Source organism: Cyprinus carpio, chromosome A19, assembly GCF_018340385.1.
Source record: "Cyprinus carpio isolate SPL01 chromosome A19, ASM1834038v1, whole genome shotgun sequence".
Lineage (NCBI taxonomy): Eukaryota > Metazoa > Chordata > Actinopteri > Cypriniformes > Cyprinidae > Cyprinus > Cyprinus carpio.
The window spans coordinates 9160294-9186988 of NC_056590.1; the positions used below are offsets into that span (position 1 = coordinate 9160294).

Consider the following 26695-nt stretch of genomic DNA (forward strand, 5'->3'; position numbering starts at 1 on the left):
TATTAATAATAATTATCCATTACGATGTGAATAGTATGCTTTTAACAGATATGTTTAAAATGTAAACTTTAGTTATTTCTAATATTGATGTTTTTGATGGGGTTAATTCTTTCTAAGATTGAATTTTTTGAAGGGTTTATTGTTTCTTTGGCAAGGTTAATTCTTTCTTTGGAACTATTAGTTTTTTTCTAAGACTGAAGTTTTGTAAGGGTTAATTCTTTCTTTGGAAGTATTAGTTTTTTTCCAAGATTCAAGTTTTGTAAGGGTCAGTTCTTTCTTTGGAAGTATTAGTTTTATTCTAAGATTGAAGTTTTGTAAGGGGTTAATTTTTTCTTTGGAAGTTTTAGTTTTTTTCCAAGATTGAAGTTTTGTAAGGGTTAATTCTTTTTTGAAAGTATTAGTTTTTTTTTTTTTTTTTTTTTTTCTAAGATTGAAGTTTTTTAAGGGTTAATTTTTTCTTTGGAAGTATTAGTTTTTTTTTCTAAGATTGAACTTTAATAAGGGTTAATTCTTTATTTGGAAGTATTATTTTTTCTAAGAATGAAGTTTTGAAAGGGTTAATTCTTTGAAAGTATTAGTTTTTTTTTTCTAAGATTGAAGTTTTGTGTTGGTTAATTGTTTATTTTTTATTTTTAGGTATTTTTTTTTTATATTGTTGTTTTTTAAGGGTTATTTTTTTCTTTAAAAAGTATTAGGTTTTTTGTCTAAGAATGAAGTTTTGAAAGGGTTAATTCTTTCTTTGGAAGTTTTAGTTTTTTTCCTAAGATTGAAGTTTTGTAAGGGTATTTCTTTCTTTCGAAGTATTCGTTTTTTTCTAAGATTGAAGATTTGTAAGGGTTAATTCTTTTTTGAAAGTATTAGTTTTTTTTTTCTAAGATTGAAGTTTTGTAAGGGTTGATTCTTTCTTTCGAAGTATTAGTTTTTTCTAAGATTGAAGTTTTGTACGGGTTAATTCTTTCCTTGGAAGTATTAGTTTTTTTCTAAGATTGAAATTTTGTAAGGGTTAATTCTTTCTTTGGAAGGGTTCATTCTTTCTAACATTTAAGTTTTGGAAGGGTTCATTTAATTTTTTGCTTGGGTTTTGCAGTGGATCTCTACTGTATTTGATGAATGTTACTGTCACCCTGCACCTATCAAATCCATCACATCCTGTTACAGTCTCTACCTGTGATAAATTTGACTGTCAGTCTGTGTAACTGTCACACTGATATGTCAGTCTGTCAGCATAACTGCCAGATTGTAGGACCTCAGCACCTTGTCACTTCCTGTCCAAAGGACAGATAAAAATAAGTCTGATAGTGCTGTCAGTCATATCTTACAATGAAAAGTGAAAACCTAATTCTGTTAAATGGAAATCATAAAAACTAATAAAGAAATAACTAGATTGTTTTGTGTTTTTTCAGTTTGAGTTGCAGTGGATGCTGATTCACTGTGACCCAAAGAGAGCTCAGAGAGAGAGCTGTACCGAACTTCCTCTGTCGGAGGTAACTGAGCTTTTATCACTTCCTGTTTTGTCTTAAATAAGAAGCTGACCAATCAGAGTCTTTTTTGTTGTGCTTAACCACTTAAATATGGAACAATCAGGTCAGTTACCTGCTAAAAGACTGAAAAGTGGTTTGTTGGTCTCCTACCCTTATCAGCAAGCACTCAAAACTCCTCTAAAACTATCAAACCTTGCAACCTAAGATCATAAAACCACCTTAGGCTGGTTTAAAGCGATAGTTCACCCAAAAATGAAATTTCAGTCATCATTTACTCACTCTCGAGTTGAGCCGCCAAACCTGTATGCATTTCTTTCTTCTATTGAACACGGTAGAGGATGTTTTGAAGAATGTTGGTAACCAAAAATTTTATGGTAGCCGTTGACTTCCATAGTTTATTTTAATTTTTTTTCTCCATACCATGGAATGCAATGGCTACCATCAACTGTTTGGTTAAAAAAGAAGATTGATTGAAGAATGCTGGTAACCGAACAGTTAAAAGTATAGCCATTGACTTCCACAGCACCCCCAAAACCCATTTTGTAATTTAATAGCTAACAGTTTGGTTGTCAACATTCTTCAAAATATCATCTTTTGTGCTTAACAGAAAAAAAAAAGAAAAAAAAAATAAATAAAACCATACAAGGACTGAATTTTCGTTTCTGGGTGAACTATCCCTTTAATCAGTTTTTTAGCATGAAATGGCAAATATAATTGTACAAGTTAAAACTTTATTTACAATTCTGCATAAATAATCAACAGTATTATTCTAATATATGTGCTGCATAACCAAGGTATGGCCTAAAAAAATATTGATAGATTATTGCTATGGCAGTCTGGAAAAGCTAGTTTCTTCAAAAGACCTCATAACATCTGACTTTGCCATTAAACATTTGGCATTAATGTGAACGTTCATGCATTTGCTTTGTTTTTTGATGAGTTGGCCGGCGGGGCGGTATCGTAGGCCGCATGTTGTGGCGCCATCTACAGGTGTGCTTTCTCTTTTTGGTGAAGGGGTTTCATTTTCACTAACTCTGCAATAATCTTACTTCTCTCTCTCTCTTGCTTCTTCAGATGTATGCCAATGCTGAGGTATTTGATGTTTTCCCTTTTTTTTCTTTTTTTAATCAATTAATAAATTATTATTTAAGCAAATAATCTACTTTAATGCTTTGTTGCTGAATTGACTCATTTGCTACCTGCTATACTTACTGCAATCAACAAAACAAGACCCGGAAAAACTTTTATGCATTTATATGCTAGAGGTTTTTAACGGAATTTTACTTAACCATCCAAATTACTTTCTAAATGTGTTGTTCCTTAGCTCGCTTGAAGCTTAAGCTAATAAAGGGAAGTTGGCAGCAGAGAGCTAATGATTTATATTTTATTATTTGTTGTGTTAAATTAATTTTGTATGGTCCTTGGGAGAGAGAGATTATTTGCAGCCTTTCCAGTTATTGATTTTGGAGTTCAGTAAAGCATTGATTATATTTGGTAAAGCAAATCATCAAATGAATTCTAAAACATTCATGTTTGTTTACTCATCGTTATCCTTCTTTTGCTCCTTCAACCCGTTACAGCCGGATCCCAAGCCAATCCCTGGTCCTCCTGGTCCTGAGGGTCCTGAGGGGCCTCGTGGACCCCAAGGAGAACCTGGCAGAGACGGGAGAGATGCAAGTCTTTCTGCTCATTACAAAAATTTTACTAGTACAATTTTGAAAAGACTTCTTGATGTTCATATGAGAAATTGCCAACAGTCTGTTCACTGGCTTTCTGATGCATATTATACACAACGATGGCAAATGCTTTGTTTATTTTTAAATTATTTTTTTATTAGTTAATTTAATTTATTATTATTATTGTTGTTGTTAATATTATTAATATTATTTCATTTAGTATTCATTTATTATTCATTGTAATTGTCAATTATGATTAAAAAAATCTGAAATACAACTTGATGGCATATACAGTCATAACATAATTTGATTTTCCTATTCCTTCAATGTAGCGATCCTCAAATCCAAATGATTATCAGTTGGTACAATACTTTTTAACACGTTGTCTTTTGAATTGCCGTCTTCTATGGTCCAGAGTTTTTCCTGTGCTAAAAGTCACATGTGAATCTCTACTAGAGCTGTTCCTTAGACTTCAGCAGCTCAGTCTTAAGCACAAACTAATGAAATGCTTCTTTCTTTGGTCTTCTTTGGTCTCAGGCAGTTCATTAAGGATTTATTCTCTTGTTCAGGGAGGCAGGAGCTGCTCATTAGAGATTTTCTTGTGTCAACACCTCTGTCCTGTCTCGTTGACTGACTTACTTTTTTTTTTTTTTCTTCTGTTCTTCAGGGTATTCCAGGCACTCCAGGCACTCCTGGAGCTCTGGTAAGTGTGATACATTGGAAGAACATCTTCATCTCCAACATCTTCAAGAAGACATTGTTCTTAAACTCTGCAGGAGGTCATGCTCAACAAGATTCACACTAGTTTGGGCTAGAGTTGGGAAAAGGGATGAACAGACATTGAAATTCAGACCAATTGTTCTTAAACTCTGCAGGAGGTCATGCTCAACAAGATTCACACTAATGATATATAAATTAAACACAAATAAATAAATAGTTTGTAAGCTACAATGATTCAAAAGCTTATATATAATTCTATTATTTTTAAACACACACATACACACACACACACACACACACACACACACACACATATATATATATATAGAGAGAGAGAGAGCTCAGAGAGCATACATATAATATATTTACATACATACACTACCAGTCAAAAGTTTGGGATCAGAACGATTTTTAATGTTTTTTTTTTTTTTTTTTTTTATGGGAGTTTCTTATGCTCATCAAGGCTGCATTTATTTGATCAAAAAAAAAAAAAAATATTGTGTAGTTTTTTTTTTGTTTTAAATTAAGTTTTTTTTTTTTTATATAAATTAAAATATATTTATGGGAGTTTCTCAAAACTGAATTTTCAGCATCATTACTCCAGTCTTCAGTGTCACATGATCCTTCAGAAATTATTCTAATGTGCTGATTTATTATCAGTGCTGGAAACAGTTGTGCTGCTTAATATTTTTTTGGAACCTGTGATACTTTTTTCAGGATTCCTTGATGAATAAAAAGTTAAAAAGAAGAGCATTTGTTTAAAATATAAATCTTTTCTAACAATATACACTACAGTTCAAAAGTTTGGGGTCAGTAAATTCTTATTCTTTTTTATTTTTTTTTTTTTGAAAGAAATTAAAACTTATTCAACAAGGATGTGGATGTGGTAAGAAGTGATAGCAAAGATTTATATTGTTATAGAAAAATAAGAACAGTTTTCTGAGAACTAGATTTGAAGAATGTCCCACGGCAATGCATTATACAATATATTGTAGTATGTAAATTTCATTATACTTAAATGAAAACTTAGAGTTTATTCAGTAAGACTGAATATAGCCTTTATTGAACCTGAATGTTATACCTAATAAAAAGTTTTGTATTAACTCCTAACTCCTAATAAGAAAATGCATTTACAGGTTGCCAGATCTGAAACATACACAATCAATCCACCTTCTTGGGTCAATATCTATTAAGGGAAAGTGTGGTTGAATTGCACCATCATCTGTCATAAATAGGTCAAACGCTGCTCAGATCTGACTCTGGTCCTATCAGATGAGGACAGATGCACAGAGGAGTCCTGAATGGCTAATTACGTTACCATAGACCCACCGTATCTTAGCAACGGCTGCAGTCGATGCTGAATGATGATAAAGCTGTTTTTGTCTTTCTGTGTGTGTTGTAGGGCAGTAAAGGAGATAGAGGAGAGATTGGACTGCCAGGACAGAGGGGACTGCAGGGGCTGCCGGGACCCATGGTTAGTACTGAGACACATAAGTGTAGCCTTTACCACTTAATAACACAACCTAAACCAATGATACAATCAATATTGTACAGATTTTCAAATCAGTTTTATACAAACTGTTATATTATTACTAATGTGCTAAATGGTGGTAATTGATTCTTTTTATATGTTTGTAGGGACCGATGGGCCCCATGGGACCACGAGGACCAGTGGGAGAAAGAGTAAGAGATCTTAATAGACCCCTTTCCTTAACTTTCTGCTTAAATGTATATTGTGAAGAGTTTAAGAGGTTAAACCTGGTAATTGAATACGGTGTTCAATCCCTCCGGTTTTCGTGATCCAGTCATCATGAAATACAACGCAAAGTCAATAAAATTTGACTTTTATGATTTGCTGCTAAATAATTGCAAAAAATGCAGTACTACTTAAAGTTATTGACATACAGTATAAGGGCACATTCAAGACAATGATGTACTTAAAATGAAAAAAGATTTTCCTTTGCGTTTTTTAAAAAGTTTCACATATAGTGTTTTTATATGTTTTATAGCAGTGTTGCCAAAATGATTCCCGTTCACACGGATCCACGAAAATGACTAAAATCCTGTATTATTCATGATAGAACAGTAGTTGGCAATGTTACTGTAAAGAAACACTGCACGCCTGTGTACATACCTACAGACTGAACACGTAATGCACATGCACATGCGCATGACATAAACACAAATTTGAATTTTTATAATTTACACAGATACAATTAAAACGATAAAAATTTGCACCTTGAAACCTGTTTTCAAAGTTTTTTGTATATATGAACATCCAAAATGGCTAAAAACATTTTGAACTTTTTTAAATGTTTTTTATGTGTTTGAATTGTATGATTGTTGAAATATAAATAAATAAAAAACATGAATGAGACAATCAAGTGTGGGATGTGTGACTGATGTAAAAAAGAGCAGTTTAAAAATTATTTTAATGTTCTTTTGAATAATTTTGTTAACAGAGTTATTAACAGTTCTCAGTTAACTCTTAAATTAATAAAAAGAACTCAATGTGGTGCTAAAGTCAAGTTATGTCAAAACGCCAGCCTTGGCGAGTATTTGAACAAGCAGTTGGTTATCTCTGAAGTGAACATAAACAGTTAAGAGAAAATCAGATGTGTCAATATGTGAAGTATTTTCATTAGGTTTTGAAGTGACAGCAGGAAAAATAAGCAAAAATAAATATCTTGTTTGAAAGTTGTATTCTAGAATTTAGTTTGAATCAAGCTTTCTGTATTTTATTTATTTATTTTTATTATATTTATTATTATTATTATTATTATTATTTTATTTTATTGGTCATGCATGACTACTGTACATCTGTCTAGTGTTATACATAAGTAAACATAAATGTGGCATCCTGATTACATATTATTGGTCATGCATGACTACTGTACATCTGTCTAGTGTTATACATAAGTAAACATAAATGTGGCATCCTGTTTTGTTTACATAATATATGTGTGTATACCGTGTGTATATTTATTATGTATATATAAATACACACACATGCATGTATATATTAAGAAAAATAGGTTATGTTTATATATTAAATATATTTATATTAATATAAAAATATAAAAGAATATAAATATAGACATGTAAATACATGTATATATTTTCTAAATATATACTATATGTGTGTGTATTTTTAAATACATAATAAATATACCCTGTACACAACATATATTATGTAAACGAAAACTTTTATTTGGATGTGATTAATCATGATTAATCATTTGACAGCCTAATATATATATATATATATATATATATATAATATATAATAACAATTCTGAAAATTCTCAACACAAAATCAGTCATTTAGATTATTAAAATATTGTGAAATCCAGGTGGGACTGTGAGCTAATGTCATTGGGCTAACATTTAGTTTTGTTGGGTCTGTAGGGTCTCCCTGGTTTCCCTGGACCTGCCGGACCCCCTGTGAGTCTTTTCTTCCTTTAGGAAAACAATCAGATCCTTCACTGCTAAATTTGTTCATGTTCTGTTGACATTGTGTTGTCTTATCATTGTTTTCTCGTCCTTTTGATTGTATTTACTTACAAAAAAAAAAAAAAAAAAAAAAAAAAAAAAAGATCTTAGAATGCCTTTAAGACAAATGATTCCTTTTGAAGATTTGACTTTTGTGTTTTCTTTTTCTAGGGACCAGAAACTGTTGGACCTCCAGTATGTGAAAAACCTGGTCTTACTGTGATTGTCTCAATCTCAGCTTTTAATTTTATCTTTAGACTTTTTAACACCCTTTTTTACTCATGCAGGGACTCCCAGGGAAGCCTGGTACTCCAGGGGACGAGGGAAACATCGGACCAGAGGTCAGAATTCATTTCGAAGTGCCGCAAGATGCACCAATACACATACTGTATAAAAGCATCTCTACACAGCTAAGCACAGAGTGTAAAGGCTGCTCAGAAGACATACAGTGGGGAAAATATTTATTTGATCCTTTGCTGATTTTGTAAGTTCAACCACTTACAAAGAAATGAAGGGTCTGTCATTTTTGTGGTTGGTTTATTTTAATTGAAAGAGACAGAATACCAACCAAAAAAAAAAAAAAAAAACACATTATATAAAGGTTAAAGATTGATTTGCGTTTCAGTGCAACCAGCAAGAATTCTGGATCCCACAGACTGGTTATGTGCCCATGTGGAACACAAATTAGTCCTGTCACTTTAAGAAGTTACTCCTAATGTCAGCTCATTAGGTTTATATAAGACATGTCCACACAATCTGTATCTTCCATTCCAACCTCTCCCACCAACATGGACAAGACCAAAGAGCTGTCAAAGGATGTCAGAGACACGATTGTAGATCTGCACAAGGCTGGAATGGGCTACAAGACCAACAGCAAGAAGCTTGATGAGGAGGAGACAACTGCTGGTGTGATTATTCAGAAATGGAAGAAATACAAAACAACCATCAATCGGCCTCGGTGTGGAGCTCTGTTCAAGATCTCGTCTCGTGGGGTAAGGATGACCATGAGAAAGGTGAGGGATCAGCCCCGCACTACAAGGGAGGAGCTTGTTAATGATCTTAAACACTGGTAACAATCTACGCCGCAATGGACTAAAATCCTGCAGCTCCCACAAGGTCCTCCTGCTCAGGCCTGTTTAAAGTTTGCCAAAGAACACCTAAATGATTCAGAGAAGGCTTGGGAGAAAGTGCTTTTGTAATTTGAGAAACAAAATTGAGCTCTTTGGCATTAACTCGACTCGCCATGTTTAGAGGGAGAGAAATTATATGTCCCCATGAACACCAGCCCTCCAGTCAAGCACGGAGGTGCAAACATTATGCTTTGGGGCTGTTTTTCTGCTAAGGGTACAGGACGATTTCATCACATCGAGGGGCAAATGGACGGAGCCATGTACTGTAAAATCTTGGATGAGAACCTCCTTCCCTCACCCAGAACACTGAAGATGGGTCATGGATGGGTATTTCAGCATGACAATGACCCGAAACATACTGCCATGGCAACAAAGGAGCGGCTCAAGAACAAGCACATTAAGGTCAAGGAGGGGCCTCACCAGTCTCCAGACCTCAGTCCTATAGAAAATCTGTGGAGGGAGCTGAAACTTTGAGTTCCCAACAACAGTCAAGAAACCTTAAGGATTTAGAGAGGAACAGTAAAGAGGAGTGGATCCAAATCCCTCCTGAGATGTGTGCAAACCTGGTGACCAACTACAAAAAAATGTCTTACCTCTGTGCTAGCCAACAAGGGTTCTGCACCAAGTACTAAGTCATGTTTCACTTGGGGATCAAATACTTATTTCACTAACTGAAATTCAAATAAATTTCTAACCTTTATATAATGTGTATAAGGTGTTTTTCTGGATTTTTTGGTTGGTGTTCTGTATCAAAATAAATGGTTATCATTGCTGTGTAAATGCATTTATGCTACCTCCGAGCAGCATTAAACAGTCTGTATAAAGACACCTAAATGCCTTTAGAAGTGCTTCTGTTCCACCTTTGCTATGTATTTGGCATTATATTTAGTTTTTTCCATACTTTATGTAACTCGTCATAGCTATGTTGAATGATTCTGTTAGCTCAATTGAAGTGTTCTTTATGGTATTAAATTTTTTCCAGGGTCCTCCTGGACCAAGAGGAGGAATTGGGCTCCCAGGCCCACCAGGACCTCCAGGATTACCAGTAAGACCATTTACATATTTAGCATTTTACATATTTCAAATGCTACTGTAATGGGCTTAATTCAGTTTAGTCTGCATACAGTATTTAGCTTTCATTTACATAAAAATGTGTGCCTATATATGTGTAGTATAATGCATGTTTATATACATGGGGTATGATTTGTAAAAAAAAAAAAAAAAAAGGTAGAAATTTGGACAGTGTAGAAATGCAGTGTAATTTTTATAAAATGGACAGTAAAATTGCAGAAAATAATTGTTTTAACTGAACTACAGTAAATTACATTTTTTAACACTTGACTATGCAGTTATTTTTGCAATTATTTGTTATTTACAATTTGTTTACCGCATGAGATATTAAGATAAGGTTTTGAACACATTTCAGCATCTATCTTGTAAAAAAATGGCCAGATTACTTTAAATATTTTACTAGATTTACTACATTAGCATGCAAGTTACCAAACAGATACATAACTATTTACAGTTTTGACTTTTGAAGTTCTGCTCATTGACTGTCTCTTATATATTCAAATTCACTTTTTGTTTTTATACATTCCAAGACATTTTGAGTCTTTTGCAGAGCTTTCGCACAGGTCTGTTCTGAAGCTGTAACGTTTGAGGCTTTTAAAAGGGGTTTTGCTTGAGTGTGTGTGTCTGAATCTAAACTACACTGCTGTCTTTCTGCTGTCCATAGGGCCCACAAGGTGCTGGGAACCCTGAGGGAAGTGGTGAGACTGTGAGTGATTGTTAGATTTTAATAATATTCATTTTTCACACACAGAACCTGCACATCACCATTCAAGAAATGTTCAGTACTGCGAAAAAAAAAATATTTTCCCCTAAGTTCTGGCAAAGGCATAAATCTTACAACACAAAGAGATTCAGTATGCGACATATAGAACTTGGAAAATGTCAAAGTGCATTATATAAATAAAAAATATTGAATTCTCGATTTTAATCGATTTTGATTAACCGATATCAATTCCCAAGAATCCCAAGAATTGCTCTATACTGTTTTCATTTGATGTGTGAACAAAACATCATGAATTTGTTATTTGTAACGCTCCTCCCATTTACTAAATCCCAATAAGCTTTTTGCTTTGTCAGTTTTGATTTGAAACAAAGTCTCAGCTTTCAAATTCTGTCAATTGTATTACAAAATTCAAACAGTAAATATAGTTTTGTCACTCTTTAATGTGGCGTAACAGATCACTGTAGCTGCCACACTTCGAGCGGGATGTGAACTGATCATCTCTTCCTCTTTATTGCTAATTATAGCACCAAAAAAACATGAAAAAAAAAAAACATCAGAAGATATGTTGAAAGAAACGGTATAACTTCCCAAAATGCTATTAAACTCAATGGTTAGTTCTATTTTAACTTAACCTGTTCTTCAGTATTCAATATGTTTACATATATCCATAATGAAAACAATTTATGACATCCACTGTTTAAATATTTTTATTTTAACAACAATCTGGAGTAGAAAAGTAATAATCCTTAAAAAGTTTTCATAATAAATATTTGTTTTTATCTTGTTCAATTTAAATGTTTGTTTACAAATCAATTGTATTATAGTATTAGTTGAGAGGGGATTTTTTTCCTTGAAAATAATTAACATACTGTACAGTGAATAAATATCAAATCGAATTGATTTGAGATTAAAGTTGAATTGAATCGCAAGCTTGTGCATAGAAATTTAATCGAACTGTGAAATATATCTCAATACCCAGCCATAATAATTTGTCATTTGCTCATGAAAAGAGTGTTTGTTGTGCTCTCTCATCTTAAATCTTCAGTACTTGGTTTGCATGTCTCTGGTTGTTAATAGGCTGGTTGTGTGTTATTCTTCACTTCCTGTCTGGTCCTAAAGCTGATGATGAATGGATCTAATGCATTTGTTTGTCTCATTTTGTTGGCAGTGCCAGACAACATGTCCAGCTGGACCGCAGGGACTGCCTGGTCTGCCGGGGATGAAGGTGAGTCCCCAACCCTAACTTCGGCTCATAAAAAAAGAGTTAAAATGTTTTTTAAAAATTCAAAAAAATATATTTGTAAAAATATAAAAATGTAAGACGTTTAATTATTGCTTTAAATAAAAAATAAATGATTAACAACAAATTTAAAATGAGCAATAACGTTTCTTAATAGGTTTACTGGAATAAATATGCTATACATTTTGCTCACTGAAGAATGTTTCTTTGGTTAAACACCAACTTCTTCTGTAATGAATGAGTGTATTATTAAATTGAATCTCTGTGCCAGGGACATCGAGGTCTTCCAGGTGTGGACGGTTTAGCAGGTACCCAAGGCGAAAAGGTAAGACTGCTCTAATCTTAATAATGATAAAACCAAGAAGCAGCAATACACAAGCTCGCCTAAGATTTTAATTAACAGACACCATAGTAATTGTCTTCTTTTTAACAGGGAGAGCGAGGGGCCGCTGGAGAACCAGGTCCTCCTGGACGTCCAGGAGATGATGTATGAAAACTTGTTTATTTGTTCATACATTATGGAGTGTGGCTGGTTTTCAGTATCAGCTGTGACCAAGAATATAAATCGCAATTTAAAGTGTTCTTTTGGCATGATTGTCTTTGCATACAATATTGGCAAAGCATTATACACAAAACAAGTAATGACAAGAAAAATAATTATTTTATAATAAATTATTATAATAGGGTGTGAGAGGGGAAATTTTGTTTTCTGTGGATCTTGTGGATATAGGGGATATGGGGTAAGACTTACAACATGATCATCTGAAGCAGACAGGAAAAAGTGAGAAATCAGAGAAATGCTTACAGAGCAATATCATCCAGGATAATCAATGCATGAAATAATAACTGCATTTGTTTAAAGCTCAATACATCCAATCAAATAACTTCTGCGGTGATTGCACAGATTGAAACTGCTGTGTGAGCATAATATATGTATGTGAAGGAGAAAAGGGTGGGTGTGGTTTTATTATTATATGGGCTTTGTTTTTTGTTTTTTGTGTGTAGTGTTGTATTGGATTGGATCGGGGTACCAGGTCGGACTGGAAGGATAGGAAGTACGTGAGCTGTATTTCAATAATTAAAAAATAATAATACATAAATAAAATATATGATCAAAATATTCTGAACTAAAGTCTGGTATCAAAAGATCTACTGAGGATCTAAATCTTACTTCATCTGATATTTATGGGAAAAGAATGTACAGCAAACCAGTCTAGTGGAAAAGTATAGTTCAAGAGAGCTTATATAGATTATAAAACAAGATTTTAAAATGATTTTAAGTTAATCCAATATAAATAAGTTTAATAATAATTGTTGTTGTTGTTGTTGTTAATACAATAATAAAACAAATTAATAAATATAATTTTTTTTGCATTAATAAGCTTAAAATTAAAGTTAATGGGGGTAAATCACTGCTGGTAAAATGTGATTTTAATAAAAGTTGGCTGTCTATGCAGTAAAAAAAAAAAAAATGTTTTTAATAAAAGTTGGCTGTCTATGCAGTATGTCCAGAAAAAAAACAGAGACTAAAAAAAAAAAAAATGAAACAATCTTAGAGGGGCTGAGATGAAAAAAAGGTAGCAAAACTTCAACACCCATAATGCAATGGGCTCGATTAGAATATCCATGTGCAGGGATGCAAAAATGCAGAATATTATGCACGATATGTAGTTTTACACAAAAGCCCTGGAGCAAACAGTTGTACAGATAATGAATTCTATATTTATAAATATAGAATAATAAATAAAAAATGTATTGATGATAAATTCTATATTTAGTTTTGTGATTTATACAGTTTAATATAATAATATTTGTGTGTTTTAACAGGGTATTGAAGGCATCAGAGGGCAACAGGGACATCCTGGGCCTAAAGGAGATGATGTGAGTTATTGTTGTCCACAGGATCTACCCTAATCAAAAACACTATCCAATAAAAAGCAACCAATAAAATAGTTTAAGTACACTGATTCTTTCTGAAGTATTCTAATGTGTTGGTTTAGGGTGCGATTGGAGCCCCGGGAGAGATAGGAGCTACTGGAGCCAAGGGTGACACTGTGAGTGACTGACTGATCAGATTCATGCTCAAAATGACCTTCATATTCAACGTCACTGTAATAATTATGAAATGTTACTGGAAGGGTTATCTGAAATGATGATGATGATGATGATGATGAGGATGATGAGGATGATAAAGATTGTTTATTTGTAGGGTGAGCCAGGAAAGCATGGATCTGATGGAGCACCAGGAGCTCCAGGAGAGAAGGTAAAGTTATGATGATGATTTTTATAATGCATGTACCTGGTGCACTGCAATGTATATCCAGTTGTTATGATGCTGAATTATACCAGTTTGATTATAAAAATGCATATTGCAGATTGCTCAATCTGGCTTGTTGAATGATCAAAAAAATGAAGATGCATTTGTGATTTTGCTGTCTGCTCGACAGGGAGAGCCAGGTCTACCCGGAGCCATCGGTGTCAGAGGAATTGTGGGAATTCCAGTGAGTTAATCAGCTTGTGCATATGTTTTATGATGTGCTTTTCCTGCTGCTGTTACTCTAAATGCAAATACAGTAAACGAGTAAAGAGATTTTCACTCATTTGTAATCTGCAACTAATCTTGGCTAAACAATGCTGCATCTCAAATTCAGGGTTTACCAGGCAAACAGGGACTCGTGGGGCCTGCAGGCCAAAAGGTAAAACTTTGTTCACATGAAAAATAATATATGCTGAATCTCATTTAAATTTTAAAGCAGTGATGCATGACATGCGATGGCTCTCTCTTTTACAGGGTGAAATTGGCGCTGTAGGACTGACCGGTCCAATTGGGCTTCCTGGTAAAAATGTAAGTATTGTGATATCAGCTTTTTGTGTGTCTGTTTCTGTATATATATTTAAGATACTGTTATACTTTGTTATATGTTCATTTTATATATAGGGAGCAACTGGACCACCAGGAGAAGATGGAACTCCAGGAGCCAAAGGAGCCTCTGTAATAAAATTCAAACATATAAATAAATATTTTATTTTAATTTATTTTATTTTATTTTTTTTGTAGAATAATTGTTTCCATTGGTTACAATAGATTAGACTACAAATTTCTTAAAAATTGTATTCAAGTAATCAACAAACTTCCTTCCTCAGGGTGAACCAGGAAAACAGGGTCCAGTCGGCCCGGTGGGCCCGCAGGGAATCCAGGTGGGTTGGACACATGGATGAACCTGTCGGTCTGATGATGGAACTTAATGGTTGTGTCCCAATTTGCATACTAAAGCTATGCATCAAACATATGTACTCTGCTTGAGATGGCAAAGATGGTACAATGTGCAAGTAAAAAAAAACTAAATTGTGTATTGATACCACATAAGTTTGCATTTAAGTTCTTTCATTTAGCTAAATAAAGAATTTAGTACAATACACAGTTTAGGTTTTTTTTTTTTTTTTATAATTATTATTGTTCTGCACTTCTTAAAAAGGTCTTTAGGAGTCTTAATTCCTCTTCCACAAATGAAGGACTGAAAAGGTCTTAAATTGGACCCAAAAAGCTTAAATCCATAAAGTTATGGCATTAAATGTTGCACACTCTCCAAAAAAATGTATATCTTCCACAGTACTTTTATTTTGCTTTCTATATATATCTAAACATCCTTAAGTTAAGATGCATTTTAACATTTTTAACACAAAGTGAGTTCATGCTTTAAAAACAGGGGAATGAAAACCTTTCACTTTTAATTAAGTTGATTTTTTTTTTTTTTTTTTTTTTTTTTTTTTTTTTTTTGAGCCCATTGACAGATATCTTTTCTTGTTTTAATCCTAAACTCACTTCATTTTGATCAAGAAAACAAGACTTTTTATTTTGTCTTTTTTATTATCATTATTAAAAAGTAATGGAAATCTATTGGAAATTTATTTTAAAAATTTGAAGCTTTGCTAATACAATGGTTCCTTTTATTTTCTTTCCTTGGTCTTAAAAGGTTTTCTACATTTTCTTTCATAAAACCTACAGAAATCCTGCTATATAGTCGCTGTTGGACAATATGGACAATATTTACTAAAAAGCATGCAGTCATTCAGTCATGCAGTCATCATGCACTATTTGCATACTATTTTTTTATATAAAATGGTACATGATGCACTAATACTAATTGTGCATACTATTTAGATACAGTAGTGTGCAACTTTGGGACACAACATGTTTGTATAATATTACATCTACTGTAACTCATTCAATAAATTTAGAAAAAAAAAATTGTGGTTAATTACACCATTTTCTCCATTTAGCATAATTACAGTACATGCATGAGTACTGATAAAAGGCAATTATTTGGTGAAGGGCTGTACAATTATACATTGTTATTGTAATCCATAATCTTGACTATTTCCTCAGGGAGATAAAGGTGACCAAGGGCTCATGGGCCCTCGTGGAATCAAGGGTCACACAGGTCATAAAGGAGACCAGGTGTGGTCATTGTTCATTGTAATAATCATAAAACAGAAACGTATTATTGGTTTTGTATTTTTATGTTTTGCTGATGTATGATCGTGTCTTTTTTTTTTTAGGGCCCAATGGGTCCTGTTGGTCCCAAAGGAAGTGAGGTAAATATGAAAGTACTCAGTGACCGTTTAGATGGCTGTTGCTCTGTGCACTTGTAATTTTAAAACACCATGTAATTTTATTTTTCCTCTCATCGCTCTGCAGGGAGATCCAGGTGTTGTAGGAGAACCAGGCGTGAAGGGTGATCAGGTTCGTCATATTCATAGCTGCATAACATTGCACCCTCTAATTATGATACATCAGTATGTGTACAGTAATCTGATGGTTTTTAATAATGGTTTACAGGGGCCTCCGGGTATTCCTGGAATCAAGGGCGAGGTAAGCATGCCATCCTTCATAAACACTCATATTATTGGTGTTTTAGGTTGTAGAATACTAAAAAAGGTTATTTTCAAATCTGTTGATATAGAAAATAAATCAATAATAGATTATAAATAAAATACATTCCATTCTTAAGTAATTTTTGAATTACTTTCCCAAGATATATATGCATGTCTAATCTACAGTATCAATTAGATCATCTATCAATAATATTTTAATTATTTTAATGTTAATTTACCAATAAATAATAATAATAATAGTTACAATTATTATATTTATATTATTATTATACTGACAATACAATTAAAAAGGACTATATCATTAAAAAAAAACTATATGTGTGTGTGTGTGTGTGTGTGTGTGTGTGTGTGTGAGTAGATAGATAGATAGATAGATAGATGGATAGATGGATGGATGGATAGATAGATGGATGGATGGATGGATGGATGGATGGATGGATGGATGGATAGATAGATACTGTAGATAGATAGATAGATAGATAGATAGATATGGATGGATGGATGGATGATAGATTAGATAGATAGATAGATAGGTAGATATGTGTGTGTGTGTGTGTGTGTGTGTGTGTGTGAGATGATAGATGGATGGATGGATGGATTGTTTGATGTTTGGATGTTTTGATTTGATAGATGGAAATCGAGTTTTTGTTATATTCTCCTTACTCCTTGTGTTATCTAAAGTGGAGAGAAAGGCCAGAGAGGAGCTACAGGAGCTGATGGTCGTCCAGGACAGCCAGGTCATGAGGGTCTGACCGGACCACAGGGAGCCAGAGGTCTGGAGGGGGAACGAGGACTGTCAGGACCCCCTGGTCCCAGAGGTCTACCTGTGAGAACATTGCTTTGTTCATTTTTGAGTGGAGAGCCTGTTGCTTCTTTAGAAATATTTGCTCTGCAGTTGTTGCTGATGTTGTCCTCAATTTTACTTTTAATAGGGGCCTAAGACGAGTGACGAGAAGATCCGTGAGATTTGTTCAGCTATTGTTGAAGGCATGACATCTTTATTAATCACTTTAAAACACCAGCATCGACTTCGATATATATATATAAATGGCAACTTATGTATAACATTGTATTGTACCAAACAGAGCATTTAGATGCCTACAAGAAAGAAGCAGCCAAGAAGCCTCTTCCCATTGGAGCTCCTGGAACTCCAGGACTCATGGGACCACCTGGACCACCGGGACCAGCAGGTCCTGCCGGAGAAGCAGGACCCAGAGGAATCATGGGCCCCAAGGGGCCTCAAGGATACTACGGTCTTCCTGGAAAACCGGGAACCAAAGGTACGTTGGTTTGATTCTCACTTCCTCAGATTTTTCCAAACCATGTTTCACTGTCCCAATTAGTGTCAGCTGAATTACAGCTGAGCTCTCGAGGATGCAGTGAGTAAAGTAAACGCTGATTGCAAATGTCTTTGTTTTTTTATTGCTTATGAATTCATTAGATTAAATACTTCGGTTAAGCTTCAGCTGCATCATGCTTTTTATGCTTCCAAAGGCATGGAATTTATTCCATATCCTGTTTTCCATACAGGATTCATTCTTTTATTTCATCTGCAGCTTTAGCTATTGCATAGCATCTCACGTTTTTGAATGTCTTGTGCCATTAGTATTAAGATGGTGTGAAATAATTTTATTATTCATTTATTTATTTGGCAAAATAAGCAAAATGTCTGTTACCATAGATAATCTATGATGTTATGAGGACTATGATAATTATATGCAAAGTTGTTTTAGCCTGTTTTTTTTTTTTTTTTTAAACAGTTTAGAATGTTTAAATATATATTAGTTGAAAATTAGTTGAAAATCTATTGCTTTTTTTCTGATTAGTCAGTTAATCCTTCAGTTAATTTACCAATAATAATGGTAAATTCTGCTATTAGTCTTTCAAAATTTAAATGGAAAAAAAAAAATATATATATATATATAATAAATTTCAACATAAAAAGTAAAAAAAGTGTGTCTATCAGGGTTATTATTATATATACTTGGAATAAAATAAACTTTAACTGAAATAAAATACACAAACGCTAAAACTTATTTAATTTCAGCTAGTTGTCAAAGCAACATTTCTCATTTTCATATAGATTTACTTGATGCACTAAAACAGCTTAAAATTAAAACTGAAATAAAGATAAATAAAAATGACACATATTTAAAAAAGAAGACTAAGACTAATAAAAATTACAAAAACAGAAGACAAAAAGGCCACAATTTTCACTTTTTTTTTTTTTTACTAAAATAAAAATGAAAACTATAAATTAAAAAATAAAGTATCCCAATCATACTTATACAATGATACTAATGATTATAATATTTAATTATAATTATACAGTGCTTCCTTAACACTAACTAGTCATTCGGCCAACTTACCAACTAGAAGATTTTAAAAAGATGGGTAGTTTGAGTAGGTGAACACATTTGTAAATATCCACTTTGGCAATCCACATCATGCTGATGCTGTACTTCCTTAATATCACATAATGTGCACAGCTGAATACCCCTGCAAGAACCAGCCGTTTTTATGATATTTCATTAGTGGATTTTGCCTCAGGCGGAATTTACAGGCTGAAACTGCGAGCACACCTTGATTTCCATCAGTGGCTGGTCGTTGAAGGGTAGCAGCCTCCAGAATGTTTAGCATTGCAGTTCTTTTGTCTTCACAAGCGGAGGCTGTTGTACAGTGAGTGCAGTCGGCACTAATTGCCAGCGAGCCGAGGAAGAATGCTGTGCTTGCTAATGAGACAGAGATTGAGAAGCAATAACAGGATCATTAGAAAAGCCCCCGACAACATCTCAATCTACCTCAGTTATTTCTGCCAAACCTCTGAGGATGTGAGCATGTTTATTGAAGTTTATAAATGTAGAAAACATTCTAGCATTCAACACTCATGCCTATTGACTGTATAAATGTCAGCAGTCTCGCAAGGGTTTCCCAGGTCCCTTGTATGAGCTTTAAATATAAGAATTTAGCCATCAATCCCAGTTAACTACAGGCCAAAGACTGAGGCGTGAATGTGTTTAGTACAACAATGTGCATTTTTGCTAGTTTTGCACCATGAAACCATTGTCAATTTTTTATGGCCAAACAAACACACCTCCTTTCTAACCAAATATTAAAATGCTCCCGATCCATGGGAGAGCTATGAAAATTACACTATTACCAAAAAGAAAAGAAAAGAAAGAAAGTTGGCAGTAAACATATGTAGAAGAGATGTTTGTCTATGTTCTACTTATATAAAAAATCTTATAAATATAAATCTATATATATAAAAAATGTATCAAGATATAAAAAATATTAAGCATCGCATTTCAAATAAAATGCTGTTACTAAATCTAGAACAAAAATTTATCAAAGATTTTTACACATTATCCAAATATAAAAAATATTAAGCATCGCAACTGTTTTACACATTAATAATAATAATAATAATAATAATAATAATAATAATAATAATAATAATAATAATGTTTTCGAGCAACAAATCAGCATATCAGAATTATTTATGAAGGACAGAAGACTGGAGTAATGATACTGAAAATTCAGCTTTGCATAAATTACATTTTAAAATATATACAAATAGAAAACAGGTCATTCAATTGTAATATTTCACAATATTACTGTATAAATGCAGCCTTGGTAAACATAAAATACTTCTTTCAAACACATTAAAAAGTAATCTTTCTGATCTTAAAAGTCTGAATGTTAGTGTAATACTGTGGTTGGTGTGTATATATACTGTATATACACACACACCAAATATGTAAACATAAAGTACCATAATATTATCTGATGCTGATGATGATTATCTGACTGAGATCAGTGCCATTACTTTTTGTTTTTAATATATTATGCATCTTTTTATGCAACTTTATTTCCTTTATTTTATTTATTATTATTTATTTTATTATTATTTATTGTTTTTTAAATGTGCTATATAAATAAATTTGCTGGGCCATACCGTAAGATTATGTTTTGTCTGTGGAGAGTCACAATGTGATAGACTTCTTTGTCTAATAATACTGTATTTGTGTAGGTGATGCAGGACAAAAAGGTGACAAGGGAGATAATGGAATTGGAATTCCAGGAATTCCCGGAGAACCCGGACCTCAAGGTACGAAACACTTTCTGCTAATCATATTTCATATCGAGTCATAGTGAAAACCCAATGAAACATTTTCAAAACCCTTCCTTATCAAATCTGATTTCATAAAACAGGACCAGCTGGCAAGCCTGGCATCGGTAAGGACGGTCAGGATGGTGGCAGAGGAGAGGCCGGTGTGCCTGGAGCCCCAGGAACCCCTGGAGTCAGAGGATCTCCGGGCGCCCCTGGTCTTTGTGATCCTTCAGACTGCTTTAGGCCTCAACCTTTTTACATGGTTGGCGGGAAGAAGTCTGTCAACATCAAGGGTCCATGAACAGAAAGAAAGAAACCTTCTAGAAATCTTCATCACAGTCATCATCAGCCAGTTCATTTCCGAAACTTCAAATGGCGAGCAGACGGTGCAATAAAACAAACGTGACAGATGTATAGAGACATACGGATGCAGCTCCTGATGGTGGATCCAATTCACATGCTTTTGTTGTACCTTGTACATAAACGAGAAGTAAATGTGTTTGTTCTTTCAGGTGGTTTACAGTAAATTGCAGATTAATAAATTAATTGGAAATTGATGTTTCAGTTCCTGGGCCACAGACTGTTATAATTGATCATTTCCAGACCACTACATGCCATAGAATTGCAATTCTGCAAATGTTTTTTTTTTTTCCTTAAAATATTTTTTCATCAGATGTGATTGTAAAGACGAATTTTAGACATGGTGCCAGACATTAAGCTACGCCAACAGAACGACAGTGTGATCCTACAACAGCTTGAAATAAAAGCTTTTCATCACCATGCTATGGTTTATCTTGAAAAGCTTTAATAAGAGTTTATGTCAAACATACCTGTGGATAAGAACCACATAATATACAAGTAGTCACAGAATATGTACTTTGTTGATGTTTCAGGAGGCCTGATTATGTTACATTGTGCTGGACAGTAACGATTACATGTAATCTGGATTACATAATCAGATTCCATAAAATAGGTACTTGTAATTTATTACATTTTAAAATAGATTACAGTTACTTTTTTATATATTCATTCAATGGCAGTAAATACATTGTTCATAATGTATTCATTCACCCTTACTCTTCTTCAGTTTGCTTACATTTTCTTTTCTCCAAAAAACAAACAAATCCATACATATGTCTTTGGAAGGCCTTAGTTTTTTAAATACATTAAAATGCATTTACAGTATAATCCACACATGCATACCAAACAGAATGGATTCCCAAACTCTTTTGTCCGCTGAACCCCGCCAACTTAAAATCTCAGGGGCGACTTCAAGTAAAAAGTTTGTTATTTCAATAATTAACAATCACATGCAGGTAAACAAAATACTTTTTTGCTGTTCAAGTGTTTTATTTAGATTGTTTTTATTTTAAAATTAGTAGTTAACCTAGTTGGTTGTCCACTACATATTTTAAGGTAATTTTCAAGATAATTATAAATACAGACTGACAAAAAGGAACTATTCCAGAATTACGATTTTATTGGCACATAATCATGTATGGTTCAATACACAAACTCCATGTACAGCATTATAACATATTGTCAACTACAACATAAACTAATTTCCACTCATATGGGGTTTGATTTCCACTCAATGGACAAATAAGAGCTTTGCACAAATGGTGAAAAAGTGATTTTAGCACAAACTCTTATTGTAAGTCAATTGTAAGTGCATTACTAAAGATAATTCAAGAAAATAATTTAGAATTTTTGAAGCTTTTAAGAAAAAGCTCATAAAACATTAACTCATTAAAACTGAAAATTAAGCTATTAAAAATCTTAGTCATGTTGTATTTGACGATTAAGAAGAATTACAGAAATGAAAATTGTCTTTTCAAAAATGAAACACCTTTTCAAACTTAAAAATGTACATGGACATACAGTATGGAAGTTATCTTAACAAATAATCCTTTTATGTTAGTTTATACAATTGGTCATTCTTGTTTTGTTCATTTAGACTGTTTCAGGAATAAAACATGCAAACTTGAACACTGTATGTGGTATAAACTTAACAGATTTTATTTTTTATTTTTTTCTCACAATAACAAACCAATCCTAGAAAATGGACCTGATCCAGATGTTATTAACACAAACACACACACATATACACATCAACCTAAATAAGATTAACCGTAGCACCAGAGAATCAGTATAAACAAGTGAAATATACCATGCATAGATTATACTTTTTTACATCACCTGCACCTGTAGTTCATTAGAATAATTTAATGCAAATTGATATGGGAAAACAAATACAGTCATTATCGGCTTGAAGAAGCCGAAATAACAGGAGGATACGAAGTCAAAAAGCAAACATATTTGAATAAAGTGGAGGAAAACATGATTTCTTTGGCTTGCATCAAAAAAGCATAATTTACATAAATTTGCATCAATAATAAGCTAAGCTTTGCAATATAACACACCAAAACATAATCTCTTGAATGTGATTCTTGAAGGCAGGGCAAATTTTTTTTATAAAACTAATTACTAAGAGCTTTATCATGGTCATCGAATTAGAAGGTAAACAACAAGCCTATACAGTATCACATCTGGTTTTGCATTAGAATATGATTAATCCACATATTCAAATCATTCTTATCCACCAATGATGCTGTAAGTTATTTCAGCTATTTTGCTAAATTTAACATTACCTCACCCTGCAAAAACAGCCAACATGAACATGCAAACTGACTGAGGGGCAAAAGGACTTTCTGATTGGCTGCAAGAAAAAAACACAGACCACTTCATCTTTCAGACTATTATCTGTCAGGTAAGTATAGGGATAAAATAAGATAAAATAAAATAAAATGTTTGTATAAAATAAGAAGTATTAGCTTTTGCAAAAAAAAAAAAAAAAAAAAAAAAAAAAAAAAAAAAAAAAGTCCTTTGAACCTGATGATCAGAGGGTAAAAGCTCTACAAAGAAGAGGTCAGTTATTTAATTCAAAAAATAATACCTGTACAATAACACTGAAAATTCCTTTCAAGGATAACATGATTTTAAGGGAAAACAAAAAACAGATCTTTAAAGAAAAAACTAACATTTGGGCAATAAGATTAAAAAGTCAATTTGTTTCTTTTGGATATTACAATTTCAGTAAAGCGAACTCAAAAACAACAAAATGCTCAAAAGCCTTCTAACAGCAATCTATCCTTGACCTCATTGATGCTACAATGCCCGTCAGTTGAAGATGAATTCTGTCCCTGTTTGTGGTCTGAAGAGAGTTTGTTCTGAAGCAGTCTCTTCTCTTTCAATGACTTTAATTGGCTCGTATGGGAACAATCTGCAGGATCGATCCATCTGAACGCTTCGGTGCCACAAATGACAGTACTGCTTTAACTAGGACTTTGTGTTCTGGAACTTCCATAATAACTAACACAATGGTGTTTTAAAGCAAAGTGCTACACAAACCTATTACAAATACATTATAAGCGGCATCAGTCATGTGTATTTATGCAGTGACAGCTTTTTTAGTATAGTTTTTATGACAAACAAGCCAAGTTAATCTATCAAACAGGCATTGCACTGAGCAGCTACCTTTCAGGCATCACAGACACAAGTTTAGTGATCCAAAATGAAAAAACGGCATGTTACTTATCTGATGCATGGCTACAAAAGAGATATATCTTACAAAGCGCAGAGTAAAAAGAGCAGAAATACATTTCTCCATCACCTCCAGGACCTCTAATGAGATTTTCTAATGATGAGTGGAAAAGTGTCCCGCTGTGTCTTTTCCCAGAGCAACAGAGCGCTTCATCAATAAAACTCAAGTAGAGAATTCCCCAGACTTCATAAGCACATCCTGACCTGCTACAGACATCACTAACAATGGATCGATGACCGCAGTAAACGCCGTCTGCAGAACTTGAGTGTGGGCGGCACTACCTCGACTGTGTCATTATGAGATCACAGTCTGGGTAGTAAATGTCTTTCTTTCACATCCTGTTACACGGAAAACTTTGAAAGTCTTGACTTGAAGTAAATGACCTAGAGCTTAAACTCACTAAACACCCACCCACCCCTCCTCTAATAAAAAAAATCTTAACCAACTCTGACCAGCAGGACGCTAGTGGGATTTTCACACTTAAAACCATTAACCAAGGGCCATTTTTAACCCTGGGTTAAAGGGTTAGTTCATCCAAAAATGAAAAATTAGACTGTGTTTTACTCACCCTCGAGGCATCCTAGGTGTATATGACTTTCTTCTTTCAGACGAATCCAGTCGGGTTCCTGGTCCTGGCTATTCCAAGCTCTATCATTGCAGTCAGCGGGTGTTTCAGTTGAACAGTCCACAAGTCATTCATAATAAACGTGCCTCACGCGGCTCCGGGGGGTGAATGAATGCTTCCTGTAGTGAATCCATGCATTTTTGTAAGAAAAATATCCATATTTCAAACACAATAAACTTTTCTCTCACTTCCGCTATCTGTCATACGAGGAAGCCGTTCCGGCGGATGATGTGAGACGTTGGCGTTGTGTGATTAGTGACGAACGCGGAGAGAGAGCAAAACAAGCAAGCACTTTATTTGGCGACTTGTGGACTGTTCAACTGAAACACCCGCTGACAGCAATGATAGAGCTTGGAATAGCCAGGACCATTTTTAATATAGCTGACTGGATTCGTCTGAAAGAAGAAAGTCACATACACCTAGGATGCCTTGAGGGTTAGTAAAACACAGTCTAATTTTCATTTTGGGGTGAACTAACCCTTTAATAGGATTCACACCATACTGAGTTAGCGATCAATCCTGGGTAATCAGTTTGTTTCACATTCTACATTAGTAAAACCTGGGTTAACATTCTTATTTACATTTTTGTGAGGTGAAATACATTGATTGGGCATTGAAGGACAGTACTCAACATGTTTTATTAATAATTTTCTGCCTCCTTTTAGCATGTTTAACTGTCTCTCAGGCACTGAAACTAAACATTAACACTTCTGTTATTTAATGAGGTTTAAAGTCCCCTAATTTTTTTGCAATTAATTTCAGTGACTTTTTAGTTACATTTTTTAGCTGTTTGTGAATAACAGATAAGGAGAATTAAAAGTAATTTTGAATATTTTAAATGTTGAATAACTGAACAATTTGTAAACCAGCTGATCTGATTCAATGAAAGAAAACTTTTTTTCTAAATTGTAAAATTTTTAGACTTAAAGTTTATAATGAAAAGTGTATATTCACAATAGTTATTTCCATAAAGTTTCCATGATTTTTCAAAGTCTGGTAAAAAAAAAAAAAAAAAAAAAAAGTAAACCTGTATTTAATGGCGGTGGGATCCTAATAATCTAGCATTGTTTCAACATTTTATACCTTCAGCACCACTATTCAGAGTCAATCCTGCTCGAACTAAACTTCATAACCCAGAGTTTAAAGTGCTAATGCTACTTGCTAACACCTTATCAAAACCTAAAGTGTGAAACACTTAACCCAGGATTAAAAGTGGCCTTATCTCTGGGTTCAAGAACACATTAACTGTATTGAAAAGCCTGTGACAAACACGCGTATAAACACACACACATTCACTCACCCCTCAGACTCTGTAGTTCTCCTAATGTTAAAGAACATGCTCTTGGCTTGAATGTCCAAGTTCATAAATAGGTGGTTATCCCAGGACAGTGGGGGGTGTATTAAGTCCCCTTGACGTTTTTGGTATGAGGTCTTGATGCCAGACTGGCATAGTAAGCACATTGTGAGGGGTCACACTGCCCTGTCGGTCCAGGAGGTCCGGGCTGACCATGAGGACCAGGATTACCAGGCTCTCCCTGAGCGCCTGCGGCTCCAGGAAGGCCGTCTTTTCCATATCCCGGCATACCTGCAGGACCTGTGGTGCAAATACTGTCTCAGCTGCTGTTCATCATTCCAACAATCACAAAGAAAAAACAGTAAAGAGTAGAATATATATATATATATATATATATTTTTTTTTTTATTTAATATTTTAATATATTAAATTAATTGAATTGTTAAAATAAAACAAAAATTACTACAATGGATAAATATTTTAGAATTTTAAATAAATACAATAGAAAAAAACAACTATAAAAATTGACAGAATAAAAAGTCAAAAATGAAAGTGTCAATTAAAGACTACCAATAATGCTACCACAATATATAAAAATATTTAAAAAGACAAAACAGAACAAAACAGA

The 26695-nt window shown here is 33.6% G+C and overlaps 2 protein-coding genes across 3 annotated transcripts in view; one reads left to right on the top strand and one right to left on the bottom strand.

The window, feature by feature from the left end:
* The window catches only part of LOC109046848 (collagen alpha-1(IX) chain-like), a 34372-nt gene extending 13264 nt beyond the window's left edge, over positions 1-21108 (top strand). The window contains exons 6-36 of the mRNA XM_042777165.1: positions 1404-1484; positions 2556-2573; positions 3062-3154; positions 3825-3860; positions 5280-5351; positions 5516-5560; positions 7286-7321; positions 7541-7564; positions 7657-7710; positions 9482-9544; positions 10235-10276; positions 11463-11519; positions 11806-11859; positions 11968-12021; positions 13362-13415; positions 13535-13588; positions 13744-13797; positions 13982-14035; positions 14186-14230; positions 14326-14379; positions 14473-14526; positions 14679-14732; positions 15922-15993; positions 16095-16130; positions 16234-16278; positions 16375-16407; positions 17110-17256; positions 17363-17417; positions 17516-17710; positions 20464-20541; positions 20646-21108. Coding sequence (XP_042633099.1) covers positions 1404-1484; positions 2556-2573; positions 3062-3154; positions 3825-3860; positions 5280-5351; positions 5516-5560; positions 7286-7321; positions 7541-7564; positions 7657-7710; positions 9482-9544; positions 10235-10276; positions 11463-11519; positions 11806-11859; positions 11968-12021; positions 13362-13415; positions 13535-13588; positions 13744-13797; positions 13982-14035; positions 14186-14230; positions 14326-14379; positions 14473-14526; positions 14679-14732; positions 15922-15993; positions 16095-16130; positions 16234-16278; positions 16375-16407; positions 17110-17256; positions 17363-17417; positions 17516-17710; positions 20464-20541; positions 20646-20845 — 2013 coding nt within the window. The 3' untranslated portion in view covers positions 20846-21108. The remainder of the gene's footprint in view (positions 1-1403; positions 1485-2555; positions 2574-3061; positions 3155-3824; positions 3861-5279; positions 5352-5515; positions 5561-7285; positions 7322-7540; positions 7565-7656; positions 7711-9481; positions 9545-10234; positions 10277-11462; positions 11520-11805; positions 11860-11967; positions 12022-13361; positions 13416-13534; positions 13589-13743; positions 13798-13981; positions 14036-14185; positions 14231-14325; positions 14380-14472; positions 14527-14678; positions 14733-15921; positions 15994-16094; positions 16131-16233; positions 16279-16374; positions 16408-17109; positions 17257-17362; positions 17418-17515; positions 17711-20463; positions 20542-20645) is intronic.
* An 894-nt stretch (positions 21109-22002) lies between these two features.
* LOC109112441 (collagen alpha-1(XXII) chain-like) overlaps positions 22003-26695 on the bottom strand; it is a 50284-nt gene continuing 45591 nt past the window's right edge. For both annotated transcript variants that reach the window (XM_042776261.1, XM_042776260.1), the window contains one exon: positions 22003-26367. In XM_042776261.1, the coding sequence (XP_042632195.1) occupies positions 26174-26367 (194 nt within the window). In that variant the 3' untranslated portion in view covers positions 22003-26173. The remainder of the gene's footprint in view (positions 26368-26695) is intronic.